Raw genomic sequence first — 17,512 nt, 5'->3', positions numbered from 1 at the left:
GCAGCCATTTGCGGCCGTCGGAACCGTAGTTACGGCGATAGACAATTCCGTCGCGGATGGCGAAGTGCGGAGCTTGTCGGCGCAATGCTCGGGATGGTGGGCGTGCAGGTGAATTAGAGATGGAATCTATCAAAGATGAAATCCAGGAGTCCTTGCGCTGCTCCAAAGCCATGTCGACAGAAGCGAATGGGAGAAGTTGGTCGTCTAGGACAGACACACTGACAATGTCGGCGTGGACAGGCGAGCGCGAGAGAGCATCGGCATCGGCGTGCTTCTTGCCTGAGCGGTAGACAACCCGGATATCATACTCTTGGAGCCTCAGTGCCCACCGGGCTAGGCGGCCGCAGGGATCCTTGAGAGACGACAACCAGCAAAGTGCGTGGTGATCGGTAACGACATCGAAGGACCGGCCGTACAGGTATGGGCGAAATTTTGTGATGGCCCAGATGATCGCGAGACATTCTTTTTCCGTGACGGAATAGTTCGCTTCAGCTTTCGTCAGAGTACGGCTTGCGTAAGCAACAACATATTCTTGGCAGCCGGGCTTGCGCTGCGCGAGCACAGCGCCAAGACCAACCCCGCTAGCATCCGTATGGATTTCCGTGGGAGCAGTTGGATCGAAATGGCGCAGTATCGGTGGTGTTGTGAGCAGGCGACGTAGCGTCGCGAAGGCATCATCGCAAGTCGGGGACCACGCGGAAAGATTGGGGTCTCCCCGAAGAAGCTCTGTCAGAGGTGCCATAATCGAAGCGAAATTGCGAATAAAGCGGCGGAAGTACGAGCAGAGGCCAATGAAACTGCGCAAGTCTTTTAGAGACGTTGGCTTCGGGAATTCTTTAACAGCACGGAGCTTAGCGGCATCAGGGAGAACGCCGTCCTTCGACACGACATGTCCGAGAATTGTCAGCTTGCGTGCCCCAAAGTGACATTTTTTCAGATTTAGTTGGAGGCCAGCGTCACTGAGGCAGCGTAAAACCTGCTCCAAGCGATGAAGGTGAGTAGGAAAATCTGGTGCGAAGACTACTACATCATCCAAATAACACAAGCACGTGTTCCATTTGAGACCTCGAAGAATAGTGTCCATCATCCGCTCAAAAGTCGCGGGAGCGTTGCAAAGTCCGAATGGCATCACACGAAATTCGTATAAGCCATCTGGTGTGATGAAAGCAGTTTTAGGCTTATCTTCTGCAGCCATAGGCACCTGCCAATAACCAGAGCGTAGATCGAGGGAGGAAAAGAACTCTGCACCTTGTAAGCTGTCGAGGGCGTCGTCGATCCGCGGCAATGGAGAAACATCCTTTCTGGTTATTTTGTTTAGGCGACGGTAATCCACGCAAAAGCGGATCGAGCCATCCTTCTTTTTAACTAAAACAACTGGCGATGCCCATGGGCTGTCGGACGGTTCAATGACACCACGCTTTAGCATGTCACCTACTTGCTCATCAATGACGCGTCGTTCTGTCGACGAGACGCGGTAGGGTCGCTGCCGTAGCGGTGGGTGAGAACCGGTGTCAATACGGTGACATACAGTCGTCGTTCGGCCCAGAGAAGTGCTATGGCTGTCAAAAGCAGGGCGAAATTTCTCGAGGAGACGGAGAAGGTGATGGCGTTGCGTGGGGCTTAAGGCGTTGTCGATGACGTGGCTGAAAACGTCTTCAGGCGATGTGGCAGGAACGGGACTACAGTAGAGGGTGTTGACCTCTGACGATCCAACAGAAAGTTCCGACGTGGTAAAGGTGTCATAAGGCTCTACAGAGCCGAGAGATTCGCCGCGAAGCAACGCAATCGGGAATGGGAAGTGGTTGTGTATAGGAAGGTGAGTAGCACCAGCTTGAAGGCTAAGCAACGCAGTTGGGAGTGGTGAGAGGTGGCGGTGAACAAAAGCAGTGGAAGGCGTGAAGAGTACGGTAGAGTCGGAGGCAACGGAACAGGATACAGGTGCCAGAACGGATGCATGCGGAGGTATGTGGATGTCGTCAGTGAGGGACAACTTGGTGCCGGAAAGCGAAACGTCATCAGATATGGCATTGCCAAGCGAAGAGAAGGCGACTTCTGCACGGGAGCAATCAATAATAGCTTGGTGACGGGAGAGAAAGTCCCAACCTAAAATAATATCGTGGGAACAGTGGGGAAGAACGACGAACTCGACTGTGTAGAGCACTCCTTGAATTTCAAGTCTGGCGGTGCACGCAGCCACCGGCTGGACGTGCTGTGCTGTGGCCGTGCGGAGTAAAGGACCGAAGAAAGGCGTCATGACTTTTCGTAATGAGCGGCATAGTTTTTCGGCAATTACAGATATGGCGGCACCTGTGTCAATGAGGGCAAGCACAGAGACTCCTTCAAAAGCGACATCAATAACGTTCGGCGGCGAAAGAAGAGGGCTTGAGCATTGTGACGATGACGCAGTTCTTGCCTCTGGAACTGCGCCACTTAGTTTTCCGTGTCAGCGGTAGAGGGACGTCGACGCATCGGGGAGAGCGAGCGACGACGAGGAGAAGGAGAACGGCGGTCGGAAAGTGGGCGAAGGCTTGGACGGGGAAGGGGTAAATCGCGGTCTGGAGCGTAAGACGACGGATGGTCGTACGCGGCTGTGCGTGGGTCGTCACGTGGAGGAAGTGGACGGCGGCGGCACAGGCGTGCGACGTGTCCGGGAATACCGCACGAATAGCAGATGGGCCGATTGTCCGGTGTGCGCCAGGGATTAATTAGTCGATGGGCTGGAGGTCGTGGTGGGGTGGGGGTAAAAACAGGGCTAGGCATCGGAGGCGAAGCCCGGAAGGTCGGTGGTCGTGGTCGTGCGACGGCGTCGGCGTAAGTCAATGGGGCGGTAAGTTGAGGCGCCCGTTCCAGAGGAAGGACCTCGGACACTTGTTCTTCTATAACGTGTCGTAGGGTCGGACTAAGAGACGAACTGGACTCCGGTGGGTTGGAGATCAGGGAGAGCTGGCGAGCAACTTCTTCCCGGACGAATGCCTTGATTTGCGAGAGGAGGGTGGCATCTGGAAAAGGAGAGGTCAAGCCGGACAACGATTCCTGATGGGGAACAGGACGGCGAGTGAGGAGGCGTTGACGGCGGAGCTCGTCATAGCTTTGGCACAGTTCAATAACTTGGGCAACAGTAGAGGGGCTCTTGGAAATGAGCATCTGAAACGCGTCCTCGTCGATACCCTTCATGATATGCTTGATTTTGTTGCCCTCAGTCATGGATGCATCGACGCGTTTACAGAGATCGATGACATCTTCGATGTAGCTGGTAAAGTTCTCACCAGGCTGCTGAGAGCGCGACTGCAGACGCTGCTCGGCACGAAGCTTTTGTACAGCAGGGCGGCCGAAGACCTCGCTGAACTTTGTCTTGAACACCGTCCAGCTTGGGACTTCGCTTTCGTGGTTCCGAAACCACAAGTGGGCAATTCCGGTGAGGTAGAAAGGGACGGTGGTCAATTTCGTGATGTCATCCCATCTGTTGTTCCGACTGACGCGTTCGTATGAGGAGAGCCAGTCATCAACGTCGTGGTCGTCAGTGCCGCTAAAGATAGGAGGGTCCCGCTGGCGGAATGTGCCGGGGCAGACGGTAGACTGGGGAGCAGGTGGTGGGAAGCTCGTGGCGCTTTCGGTGGTCATGATGGCAGGGAGAGTCCGGCTGCGCAATTCCAGGATTGCAGGAGACCCAGCAAACCTCCACCAATTATGGTAAAGAAGTCCGACACGGTTGTGGACGACACGAAGGACGCGGACAAGAAGACGCAACAGCGTAGGCTTAGCCAGTCAAAAACCAGGAACAGCGTCTAGCCCGAGCCCCACTTCAGTAGCGCTGGCGATCCGGCTGCGGAGCTCGGCACGGCGCACTTCTTCTTCCTTACAATATATATATATATATATACGCTCTCACCTGGCGGCCTGCTATCATGGTACCACCCAGGACAAATGGTCACTACTCTAAATGTCATGCCACACAGACATGCCTCAAGAGACAGAATGGAAGATCCTTAATAATTTCCAGACGGCAAGCAAGCGAGTGGAGACGCTTGGCGCATTTTCACACTGCCAACTCTTTCCCGTCGGTCTCTGCTTGAGCACCATCGACGTGTATAGCGTGCAACACCGCTCACCAAGACAGCCTTGCCAGACGTTTAGTATCTTGACAGAGCGTTTTTACATCTATACAAAAGGAATCACCTCATGCGCTTCATCGCGACAAGATGTCGCAGCCACATATCTTTTAAACACTGAGCGAGGAGTCCAAGGATAAACCTAAATGTTGCAAACGTAATGAACGGCTCTCTTTGGCGAAAGTACCAGGATTTCTTTAATAAAAAAAACATTGCCTGAAGGCAGGATCTGGTGGGAGGACCTCTAGAACAGAAGCCCGATACCGTAACCATTAGAACAGGTACGCCTTTCCCGACAACGGCAATCCTAACAATCAAATCGCAGTTCTGGAATGTAATTCACTGAAATTTCTTAAAGTTCACACGTCATTATACTTCAAAATTGAGAGACAATCCTGAAGATAGTACACTCTGAATAGTGTGTTGATTCCAAAGATAGTGAAGTAAAAATTAACCAGCCTGACACTCTGTCTAGGGAGCGAGACAAAAGGGAAGGAAAGACAGGGAGGTTAGCCAATATAAATGCCGGCTGGCTACCCTGTACACGGGAAAGGGGTAAAGGGAATAAAAGGAAACAGAAGAGAGATAAAAACGAGAAAAATTGACGCAGTAACGCGATGTTACGCGCAACAACAGTCAAAGGCAGTCGCACATTCCACAGGCCCTTAAAAACTTCAGCAAAGTCCTTAATGCCTTCAGTGCCGAAACCCGCCTAGACCTGTGTCCTAGAACTTTCTCTTCTGTGAAGGGGCCATTGTCCAGTTTTTCGAGCGCGGTCAAGAGCACTTTTCTTGCGCATTGTAGCGTAGACAGACAGAGAGGAGGTGCGCGATCGTCTCCCCGCGGCCACAGGTATGGCAAGCAGGGCTGTCGGCCATTCCAATGTGGAAGGAATAGGAGTGCGTGAATGCCACGCCGAGCCATAGGCGGCACAGATGTGTTGCTTCTCCTCGTGGCAACGCTGGTGGAAGACGGAGTTGCAAACTTGGATCCAATCTGTGAAGACGTCCGTTCCTGAATTCACTACTGTTCCACAGAGTTTGCGTAAGCTTGCGTGCGAAGGAGCCAAGACTTGTTGCTGCATCTGTTCCTGACAGCGGTATGAGTATAATCTGGGCACCATCATGGGCTGACCGGGCAGCGTAATCCGCACTGTGATTTCCCGAAATTCCGCAGTGACGCTCTGTCTAATCTCCCCACGCGAGAAGGGATGCAATAGAGTGTCGTGCACAGTGACGTTGCCTCTGTCATCGCGAAGTAGCTCATGAAGAGTGTGTCATTCATCGACTTCGACTTTAAGCTTAAGTACCTTCATACACATTTCTTTCTCTCTCTAACGATTCGCTGCTCTTGAAAGCGTTTCTCTTCCCTTAGTATACGGCATTTTGTAGTAGGCGTCTGTTTATTCGTCTTACTATCCAGCTTTTCTAACTTGTCCTTGTTAGGCAATTTGAAATTGAGCTACACAAGTACGCTCCCTAATACAAAGTGTCATCTATTTCTTATTGTCGCACCTATAAATTACCCTTTTATCGCTAATTGTCATGTATTTCTAACCAGTTATGTTAATGTAATTGGCATATGACAATAAAAATCAAGTAAGAAGAATTACCTGCAATTGTACTTATGGCTACGTGATTAACAATGACTTGAACAGTGCTCCAGTTCCTCTTTGAAAACAAGTAGTATTGTGGTATCTTATTATGCCAGCCTGACAATATTCCTTCCTGGGCACGAGCTTTCATATAAATGAGCGATTTGTACCTAGTTCGTATTACGTCAACGTAAGGTCGAGTTCCTAATTCAGCTACTACGCTAACAAGGCTGCAGCCACTCATGTTCTATTAGCATACTTAGCTCTGTCTACGCACCTATGTGGACTCCAAGTGTACGTTTCATTTAACCTCTTTTGTACGTAGGTGGTGTTCCGTGGACAGTACTGAAGCGTTACTGGCATACGTTGCGGCAATATTTTCTTCTCTATTCTTTGCCACAGGAGGTACAGCTGAATGGCGAAGAAGACGAGAGTTGAAATTCCGGCACCCTGTAATAAAACAGTTTACCAGTCATTTAGTCAGCGAAAGCGTTCATTATCTTTGTAGTAGCACAAATCCATGTTTCTATTATGTGACACCTGAGGGAGACCATATGGGCCCTCCTTAGGACTGTAGGGTTCGAGTAGGGGTTCATGTTATATCGTATATTTCTGTTTCTTTTGTATCGTTCTTGTGAATGTAGTGGCTCAATGAGGTGTTTTGTTGCTGTTGTTGCCGACCGCGGCCCTTTCGTACAAGTTTTGCTTTTCTGTGCTCATGGGCTGAGCACCAACGATGGAACGAACGATTGTAGTGCGTTGCTTTCTTTATGTATGTAGAACACAATTTAACTAATCACATCTTAGGAGATAGAGACATACTTGACGAAATTGAATGTTTCACGCCGTAAAAAAATGGTGGTCGCCACTAAACTCCACCTTGTTGGCACTGAGTAAATTCAAGAAAGTTGCGAACGCAAAAACAAGCACGGACACGTCCCTTAAATACTAAAAAGATATGGGAAAAACGAAATGGATATGGGATATGGGAAGCATATGGGAAAAACGAAAAATTACTGCCGTGTTTCCCAAGAACTCATTTCAAATGCACACTTGGTTACCTGCTCCCCAGTGTAACGCTACTGCCGATTTATGCTGCTACAAAAAGAAATGCAATGAAAGTTCACTCTAGGCGCGAACACACTTGGCGACTTCCGGTAGACGACAGGATACACTGAAAAATCTACATTGCACGACAGAATAACGCCACCGTAGTGTGTAAGCTCCAACTATTGCGCCATGCAACATGTGAGCTGTGAGCGTGTCCTACGTCGTCAAGACGGATTGTGTAGATGATACGAGCTGCACACAGTCATCCACATGCTGTACCAGAGAGCGGGATCGACACGATGATGTCATTCGGCGTTTCGTTCTTATATGTACAGTACAAGTATTGGCAGTGCTATCAGAGAATGGAGCGATACAAAATGCGTGTGTTATTGCTCATTGTTGAAATATTTTTTTACTAACCATGAATTTGTAGTAAAGCAGCGAGAAATGGCCCAGTGAGGTTCAATGCTGCCATAGCGCATGTCTTGGGATTTGGCGGGCTGCACTGAAAACCTTGTCGCCCGTGATAGTAGCTCCGATGTAAACGAGCCTGTTTGGTGGTCGATGCGAATTTCGCTTAATCGCGTGGCGAAAAGCTCCTAGCGTGAACTCGGCTTCCAGCACACTTGCAAACTGTGGCTGCAATCTCAGCCACCCCCCCGCCCCCTCGCCTTGAGTTATCACCTTATCACCTGACCTATCGCATGCGATGCGTGTATGAGTGGTGGCGTCACCAACTCTATCTCAGGGTGCTCATAGCGTGATGGGCTGGACGATGAACTGAAACGCCGCACAAAAAAAAAATACGAGTACTGTGGAATGAAGTGCGGGGAGGAAGTGACGCTCGGAAGAGTGCTATGGCTGCTGCTTCTGAATGTTTTCACGATGTCATAGCGCCCTCAGATGCTAAACATAGAATGCTCAGTAAAGTGGAAAGTTGGGCTAGTTGGTGAGTAATCATCATACCTTGCTGGTGAAGCAGCGCACTGACACGGACACAGGGAAGACACACAAGAAAAGACGACACTCGCTGCACTCGTAACTATTTTATTTCAGAACACATACCTAATATTTATATACCTGGGCCCCCTCAGGCGTCAAAGATGATCAAGGCAAGATTAAAGGCATTTTTTAAAAAAATCATTTGCCCGCGCATACTCGGGCGTCAAAGATATGGCACCTATCTATCATGGTGTGCAATCCTATCGTAATTTGTTGCAACCCTAACAACCATTTTTATTACACAATTTATTTTTTTCCTTCTTTTTTAGTGTGCTTCCAAAAAGGCAACCTCACCGTGGCTTAGTTGTACAGATGGCTGACTGATACAACCCTCTCCCCTCTTGTGAATATGAAAGGCTTCGATTATTTCCCTGGTTAGCTGATCCTTGTGGTGCGATAAAACTGTGGTATCATCGTAAAGCCGCCAGCACCCATGTTGTGAGCAGTGCCCCTTAATGTGGGAATGTATGTTTCCTCCCCAGTGACCTTTAGTGCTCCAAAAGTCTAGTGTTCACACACCGACCCGTTTGGCCTATGTATACTTTTTTCACACGATATGGGCAAACAGTAGACTACAGCTGACCTGCACTCGACAAGTTTTTCTTTTTGCTTGACAGTGCACTTACGACCATTTACTTTTATTTTTTGTTGAAACTCTACGATCCAGTGCGGCACATATTTTTCCGAGTTTGTTCGGCGCTGAAAAAACTACTCGTAGACCATATCTGCCGCCTACGTTTTTTTAAAGTTATGCGCAATTTTGTGTGCATATGGTAGTGACACATTTTTTTTTGCTGTCAATCTCTTTTCTGTTGCGCTCTTTTTGATAGCCATTGCGCACATAACGAATCAACTTATAAGCTGATGTACATAGTACATGTTTTTCATATCCTGCATTCTTTAGTCTGATAACCTGCTGGCTGAAAGTCTCTTTTATTTTTTCCGGGCAAGACTTAGTTAAGGCCACCCTCAGGCACGAGAAATCTATGCCACTTTTTTTACAATTTTTAGAGTGTCCCGAATTATAGCTAAGCAAGGGTTTTTCTGATCGTGGATTGTATGACCAGCAAACGTGGTCCGGTGTGGAAGTTAATGCCAAATCTAAAAACTGTAGCTTGCCATTCTTCGGCAACTCTACAGTGAAAGCCAGTCCTTGGCTGTTGTCCTTGAACACTTTTAAGACTTCATTCACTCTTACGTCCAAAACTCCATGTTCGACTAAAACCAAAAAATTGTTCACAAAGCGGAACACTTTTACCGCTAGGCCTTTGATGTTTGCATCTATCGCGTAGTCTATGCTACCTAAAAAATTGTGCTAAGTACTGGAGCTACTTTTGAGCCTATACAAATACCGGACTTTTGTTTGTACATAACATTATTCCACATTACAAATGTGGACTCAAGGTAAAAGGTTAATAGTTCAAGAAATGTACTAACTGATACGCCACATTTGCTGACAAATTGCATCTCGCCGTTGTCTTCCGTTATACAAAGCCTAACACTCGATAATAAGGGACCATGCGGTATATTGACACGTGTACTTATCTTTATCGGGCGACCACGTTTCGCCGCCTAACAAATCTTATCGCACAGCGCGGGACGCGCTTGCATGTATCCGGAGTTTCTGGAAAGTTATCGGTGCTTCTATCCGCAGTCTGTTGTCGCCCAACCTTGTGTTATCTGATTTATTCGCCTAACGCGAATGCTGTAGAACTTTGTGGAAGGCACGCGGGTCCTAACGATTAGTCTGGAACACTCGACGATTCTGTATAAAAGCCGACGCGCTTGACCCGCTGATCAGATTTTCGACGATCGCCGACCGTGTTCGCCGCTATCGTTGTGCTATAAGTGTAGCCTCTTTTCTGGGCACAGGTTCGCCCAATAAAAGTTAGTTTTGTGTTCCACAGTATTGCTACTGTGTTCTTTGACGTCACGACCACGTGACAATATCGTAATACAGATCCTGTACATCTATGCTGAAGAATTCACATCTTCCAGGGTTAGACGTGCTTAAGTACGTACTAACGTTTCAGAGTTTGGTAAAACGAACGGATCGGTAACTATCAAGCCATTAAGGTGGTTTTGAAGAAAAGAAGAGACAACCAATTGCCACGAGTCCCTTTCTGATACTATGGGCCCTATAACGTAAAACTATTCCAATATGTTTCTATTCCAATCTCCTGACGTCAAATTTGCGTAACCACCGACGCAAGCACCGGGCGGTCACCCACAGGGTTGTCTGTACAGACCAATCAAACACTCTCCTCATTCATAGGAGGTCACTTTTGTTCGCTTGAAAAACGAATAACATCGCCTACACTGAGCGGCTTGTCGTATCTGATTGGCTGACAAGAGGCGAGGAGAACGCTCAAGTGGAGAGGGATCCGCTGGGGCAGAGCAAGTGCACTGAAAATCGATAACCGGATGAAGAGGGTGGTGCCGGCGTCTGCGATTGGTCGGCTTTCCCTTACTTAGCTTGTGGTGGCTGGTCGAAAACCGCGGCGGCATGCAACGGAAGCTTAAGAATGACGCTAAAACTGACCCTCAGCAAAGAAGAGTTGGCAGAATGAGGTGGTAAACGTGCCGAAAGTGCTCGAAAACGTTACACGGCCACGCAAGAAGTTTTATTGTACGCAAATACACCCATGCTCTCCGGCAGGTGCGTGTAGCCAGCGTCTCAGCGATCGGCGGCAGCTATCTTTATTCCTTACGGAACGGGGCAGCCTGCGGCTATTCCGAAAAAAAAATCTGTTTTGTTCGGCATATTAATGCATCTTTATCGCGTACACGTCACTTTGACGCGGTGAGTTTGTGCGGTTTTGTGACGTCGCGTGACAGGCAGGTGAAGTGGGTGCAGCCCGACAGCTTTTTACCAATAGCCGAGGACTATTGGCGAAAAGGGGTCGAATCATGAATAACTGTTTTTCTTTTTCTGTCAAATCATGTATAATTAGTATGTACGCATCATATCAGATGGGGAGCTATCGCGGTTTTCGTGACGTCGCGTGACAGACAGGTGAAGTGGGGGTGGTCGAAAAAAGTTTTTGACCAATCGTGGAGGGCTGATAGCAGAATTGGAATAGAAAAGTTTGGAATAGCTTTACGTTATAGCGCCCTATGGCTCTGAACGGAACGCCAACCTTATGTGTTTTTGCCACGAAAAACAATTCGAGGTGTAGGTTGCACGAGCGCTTAACTGCTGAAGCAAGTCGCTCAAACTTGTTGCTTGCCAGTAATGTGACTGCTTTATCCCTCACCTTTTTAGCTTTATGTCGACACGTACGAAATTCTTTCTGACCGCTGTCATCGCCTTCTCTTGGGAGAGACCTTCAGGCACGACTACAAAACAACCTTCCTTATCAGAAGTCAGAAACCGTAAATCGTTCTTCACGCTAAAGTTCACTAGATTCCTTACGTGTTGCTCTTTTCTGTCGGCGGTCATTGTCCTGGAAAGCACATCCATACATTCTGTGATGAAACGTGGATGCTCCACCAGAAATCCACCAGAAAAAGTAGCACTGACCAAGACCATGGCACGTCGTGTGGCCGAAGAAGAGGATCTAAATAAATTTTAGTCGTGCAAATACATTTTTTTTCCTGCTTCCTATATCGTCCATATCATTTATTGGTCCGCGTTAAAACCGCTCACTAGAACAGAAAATTTGACCAGAGCAGACTTGCAGCGGACGCCTTTTACCCTTAATCACTAGCCTCATTTACGCGTATACGACAGTGGCGTGTAGCACCAATCCGTATAACCTCTCAGACGCATGTCAACACGGTTGCTGTTGTATGCACATTTCTTTATTATTGTGATAATATTCCTTATCTCCCTTGTATAAAGAAAGTAGGAAGTGTGATAGACAACCCTTGCAACGATAGTAATGCGTCTTCTGTCGACAGCGGAACAAGCCTCATTGCCTGCCACCGTTTGTGCACGGTTAAGATGACAACTATTCAATTAGCACAAGAAATGCAGCCACTAGCTTCATTCCGCGCGAAAACCGGAAATATTAATATCGACCAGTGAATAAAAACACCAAGATATCACTACACACACTTTTGACTGACGCTGCGGGATTCTTTTCCTTCTTGTAAGAGGAAAATGGAATATCTTCATACGGAATTTCACCCTACAGTTATGAAGAAAGCTAGACATATATCGCCCCCCCGCCTCCTGGAGCGAAGCACCTTGGATAATTCTCTAGCCCGCGTTAGCAGGCAATCATTGTCGGAGGACACCATTCTCGGCGTCTTCGTAAGCACTCGCCACTTCTCTCATCATCACCTCTCATCCCAGTGCTTTGACTCCCTAGGCTCTTTACCAGTGTGGACTAGCAGACTGAAGCGCACTAGCTCAGGTCGACCTCTTTATCTAGACTATCAAGGAAATATGTATTCTTCTAGGAAAATAAAGACATGTGCTGTCGTAAATGAACAAGCGTGCGCGGAGGTTGGTGCTACATGGTCGTATGGGAGAGAAAAAAAAACCCAAGTATACGTCCAAGTATATATTTATATATATATATAACATTACGATATTACGATATCATCGAGCGATGCTCAAGAGACGAGCCGCCGCGAGAACGTCCATGAAGTGAGTCTGTGCCCTTGCCGCGAGCGGATGTCGGCCTGGTGCTCTGGCTCCAGTCCAGTGTAAACTAGTGTGAATAGCCTCTTTCGTCTGTGTCTTTCTAGACGTAACATTTTGGTGGAGCTGCGGGGTAGACGTCCTTCTTAGTAATGTTGTTCAGATGACGGTAGTCTACACAGAAGCGCCACGTGCCGTCCTTCTTCGTAACCAACACAACAGGTGACGCCCTGGGACTCGATGAAGGCTGAATGATGTTTTTACCTAGCATTTTGTTCACTTCATCTTGAATTACTCAGCGTTCCAACGTAGAAACTCGATATGGTCGTCGGTGAATAGGCGCAGCATCGCCAGTAAGAATCCCATGCTTGACTGCGAGCGTATGGCCTAAATTGCAATCGTCGAAGTCGAAAATATCGCGGTAGGACGATAATACATCGCAAAGGTCTTCAGCTTGCGTAGAGGACAGATCCGTCGCAACCATTATCTTTATGTTGGAATCGGCGCCCGAGGCTGGCGCGAGGGGCATGCTAAGCTCGCGAGAGGCATCGATCGATAACGCTACCACGTATTGGTCGCCGAGACAATCAATGGTGGCATAGCAAATACCTTGCGGTAGAATTTGCATTGCCAACACAAAGTTACAGACAGGCACGGGAGTGTGGTTCGCAGTAATAGTAAGTATACTGTGACGCACGGTGAGGTCATACTGTATTGGCATGTCGTATTGGAATATATATATATATATATATATATATATATATATATATATATATATATATATATATATATATATACATATATATATATAAACGAGAAGAAAGGGGGTTAACCGAGGGGCGCGATTTTTATTAGTCCTACCATAAGCAGCCAACAAACACTGGCACCAAGGACAACATAGGGGAAATTACTTGCGCTTATTAAATGAAATGAGGAAACGGAGGACACTATACGGCAACATTGATGCCTTCAGGTATCATATGTGGGTGTATTGACCAGTTGCCTTCACCCAAAAAGTTCACATTCTCGTGACGCCTGCGGCAAAGAAAGACGTCCCACATCCGCCGCCAAGGTCTGTGAGTGGTTGCGATGGCTAACACTCCCAGGGTTCTACTAGGACACATAAATACCCAAGAAAGTGGATGGGGAAACAGCGCCGCGGTAGCTCAACTGGTAGAGCATCGCACGCGAAATGCGAAGGTTGTGGGTTCGGTTCCCACATGCGGCATTGCTTTTTCATCCACTTTAATTTCCATTAATTTATCGTTTCCTCATTTCATTTAATAAGCGCAACTAATTTCCCCTATGTTGTCCTTGGTGTCAGTGTTTGTTGGCTTCTTATATATATATATATATATATATATATGTGTGTGTGTGTGTGTGTGTGTGTGTGTCTGTGTGTGTCCCAGTATACGACATCATAGTTTGCGATGATTATGACGCCTCGATAACCGCCGTGTCACAGGTGCTCTTGCATAGTTTACGTTGTCAGATTGGCACATCTAGGCCGAGTGTGTGGTTGTCGATTTTGTTTAAACAGTGACGCGATCAGGTACGCTCAATCCACCTCGAGTGTTCTGTTACGTAACTGAAAATAGGTTGTCTGGTTAAGACTGGCCGCCCTGTTTTCGCAATGCCTCATGACCTCGAGCGTACCGGAATATTGGATATACGTTAACATGATCCTAATTCATAAGAAAGGGACCCCAAAGACTTGAAAAATTATAGACCGACCAGCTTGCTGTCCGTTGCCTACAAGGTATTTACTAACATATTTGCAAATAGAATCAGGAACACCTTAGACTTCTGTCAACCAAAAGACCAAGCAGGATTCTGCAAAGGCTACTCAACAGTAGACCATATTCGCAGTATGAATCACGTGATAGAAAAATGTACGGAATATAACCAACCGTTATATACAGCTTTCATTGATTACGAGAAAGCGTTTCATTCAGTCCAAACCTCAGCAGTCATGGAGGCATTACATAATCAGTGTTTAGACGAGCCGTTTGTAAAAATACTGAGATATCTATAGCGGTGCCAGAGCCAACATAGTACTCCATAAAGAAAGCAACAAAATCCCAATAAAGAAAGGAGTTAGGCAGGGAGATACGATCTCTCCATATTCACATCATCTTTGCAGGAGGTATTCAGAGACCTGGATTGGGAAGAATTGGGGATAAGAGTTAATGGAGAATACCTTGGCAACTTGCGATTCGCTGATGATATTGCCTTGCTAGTAACTCAGGGGAGCAATTGCAATGCATGCTCAGTGATCTGGAGAGGGAAAGCAGAATGGTGGGTCTAAAAATTAACCTGCAGAAAACTAAAGTAATGTTTACCAGTCTTGGAAGAGAACAGCAGTTTACGTTAGGTAGCGAAGCGCTAGAAGTGATAAGGGAATACATCTACATGGGGCAGGTAGTGACAGCGGATCCGGATCATTAGACTCAGAAAAATAAAATGGGCTGGGGTGCGCTTGGCAGGCATTCTCAGATCATGAACAGCAGGTTGCCATTATCCCTCAAGAGAAAAGTGTATAGCAGCTGTGTCTTAGCAGTACTCACGTACGGGGCAGAAACCTGGAGGCTTACTAAAAGCGTTATACTTAAATTGAGGACGACGCAACGAGGTATGGAAAGAAGAATGATAGGTGTAACGTTAGCGATAAGAAACGAGCAGATTTGGTGAGGGAACGACCGCAAGTTAATTACCTTTTAATTGAAATTAAGAAAAAGAAATGGGCATGGGCAGGACATTTAATGAGGAGGGAAGATAACCGATAGTCATTAAGGGTGGCGGACTGGATTACAAGGGAAGGGTAGCGTAGCAGGGGGCGACCGAAAGTTACGTTGGTGGCTGAAATTAAGAAGTTTGCAGGGACAACATGGCCACAATTGGTACATGACCGGGGTAGTTGAAGAAGTATGGGAGTGGCCTTTGCCCTGCAGTGGGCGTAACCAGGCTGAAGATGATGATGATGATGTTACTGTAAGAAATTGGGCATGACCGATGGCGGTTTGAAGCTCTGTGTTGCAGCACATCCGCCGAATAGTCAATACATTAGACCGCAATCGCGCCCATGCTTCGCTCGGGAAAGTTGCTCTTTGAAACCACCGGCGCCTACGTCACATCTCAGCTTTTTGCTTAACCATACCCTTGCGAAAGCTAATGTTTTGAGATGCTCTGTTAGACTGCACTACCATATTATCTTCATATTTATCTTCAGAACTTCAGAACGCGCTACTCCTGCTGGCAACGCTGGTCAAATGAAGAAAAATAGGTACGAAATCTAGGTTCACAGCGGCTCTTTCGCCTGGTGTGGTGGTAGCGTTTCGCGTTTGTGGCTTATAATCGAGGTGTTTCGTCAACGAGTAAAAGACCCTTTGCTGCCCATTACCTTATGCTGATTGGTGTGAAATCTTTCAGGGACAAAACCTCAGAATCCTGCGCTGTGCTTGCAAACGTTCAGATTGCTTGCGTAGTCGCTAGGCTTCCACAATTTAGCGAGGGTTTTTTTTGAGCAATGTCACTTGTATTAGTGAGAATGCATGACATCGCGAAGAAACGAAGCAGTCGTAACGAAACTTTGTTGTGTACACACTAACGGAAAGAGAAATAGCGGCGCTTTAGCCAGTCCGAATGCACTAAATATAGAATGAGCCCTTTATATAGTTGCTTTTCCATTTTTTTTTCCGGGGAAGTAAACTGACAACTTATCGCGCTGAATGAGAAAACATTATCTTCTGCTCATACCATTGTTAAATTAACCATGCTTTGAAAACGATACGTCGCCTTGCGCCCTAGCATGATTCATTATCAACTTCAGACCTGCAGCGCTATAGCTATAGTCCCTGCTATCTGTGCCTCCGTACCAAGCTCATTAACTGGAATATTAATGCTGCTTAAGGAAACACTAATAGTAATGTAGACGCTGAACACTAAGCTAACCACACCAAACGAACGTTAAATGTACATCCTGGATTTATCAAAGCGTATGGCTAATAATTAAAGTACACTACGCTCATTTACACACCAGTAACATATTTAAAAGAGAGGAAACGAAAGGAATCGTCTACTTGCCAGAATTAAACAAGTTGCATGTGAAGAATTTTCATCAAATCACCATAATGTCAGTTTCTTTTTTCCAATGCGCAAGTTTTTTATCCATGTCGTCTTGCACTGCCATTTTCGGAAAATGATAAAACTATGAATTGCTGTCTTTCCAACTGGATGACCCGCATAATAATATACAGCGATTTTTTTCGAAATAAATTTTTTTCGAGCTTGTGCGTGGTAGCATTATGACGCTTTGGGACCTACGAGGCAGCATTGCAGCACATGTGTTGATGTGGCAACCCAAGGCTGAGTCTAGATCAGCTGTTTATCGGCACGGTAATTAGAGGGCGAGCATTTGGTTGGAATTGCGATATGACTGCGCGGCGTTTGGTTTTGGCCAACATTTTCATCAGATGCATACCTAAAAAATATGTAGGGCTCGCGTATATGGCTATCAATTTAGAAAAACAAAACGTACCTTGGAATGTACAAATGGGAGTCCTATTGCCAGAAGCAGCAAACCTATACATGGGCCAGCAGCAGCAGAGTATACGAGGATCATAGCCTTGAAAACAGACAAAAACACGAACTCTTGAAATGTAATTTCTATGAAGTGGAGAAAATAGAAGCGCTCGTTGCCTTTGTATCGCGCATGCGTAATTAATTATTTCAGGTTATCAAATAAACACTCACTCGAGATTGTTCGTGCCGTTGGCGTTACCAACGAGCAATACGTATGCATTTTCGGGGTCATGATGCGTGGTGGTATTGTTGGGCCGATATTTTTATATGACTGAACCGGTACATCTTGAAATACGTACCCAACGGGACGAGAACATGAGTGCCATCTGCGCTGAGTGGGTTTATTATAATTAGCATTCTTTGCTTACTTCGTGCATTTGAATTTATCTATCTACCCATCTAGGTTCCCACGTCAACCATGTGGCTTAAGCTTTCTAAGAGCTTGGACCACTACATACGTAGCCCTCGTCGTAATGCCGTCGAAGTATTTGCATTGTGATAATTTCAACTTTGTCATGCAACCTTCGCCATGACCTAGACATACCATCATCGCCGTCCTAAAATCATTGTCCTGCATTCTTTGTC

General features: G+C 46.8%; 1 protein-coding gene across 1 annotated transcript in view; it reads right to left on the bottom strand.

Moving 5' to 3' along the window:
* LOC126522261 (uncharacterized) overlaps positions 1 to 16,961 on the bottom strand; it is a 44,839-nt gene extending 27,878 nt beyond the window's left edge. Inside the window, exons 1-2 of the mRNA XM_055066307.2 lie at positions 16,884 to 16,961; positions 5,981 to 6,153 (exon numbers count right to left, since the gene is read on the bottom strand). Coding sequence (XP_054922282.1) covers positions 5,981 to 6,066 — 86 coding nt within the window. The 5' untranslated portion in view covers positions 6,067 to 6,153; positions 16,884 to 16,961. The remainder of the gene's footprint in view (positions 1 to 5,980; positions 6,154 to 16,883) is intronic.
* Positions 16,962 to 17,512: the final 551 nt, after the last annotated feature.

This window comes from Dermacentor andersoni, chromosome 6 (assembly GCF_023375885.2).
Source record: "Dermacentor andersoni chromosome 6, qqDerAnde1_hic_scaffold, whole genome shotgun sequence".
Classification (NCBI taxonomy): domain Eukaryota; kingdom Metazoa; phylum Arthropoda; class Arachnida; order Ixodida; family Ixodidae; genus Dermacentor; species Dermacentor andersoni.
The sequence above is the reverse complement of the archived record's forward strand: the minus strand, read 5'-3'. Positions and strand labels throughout refer to the sequence as shown.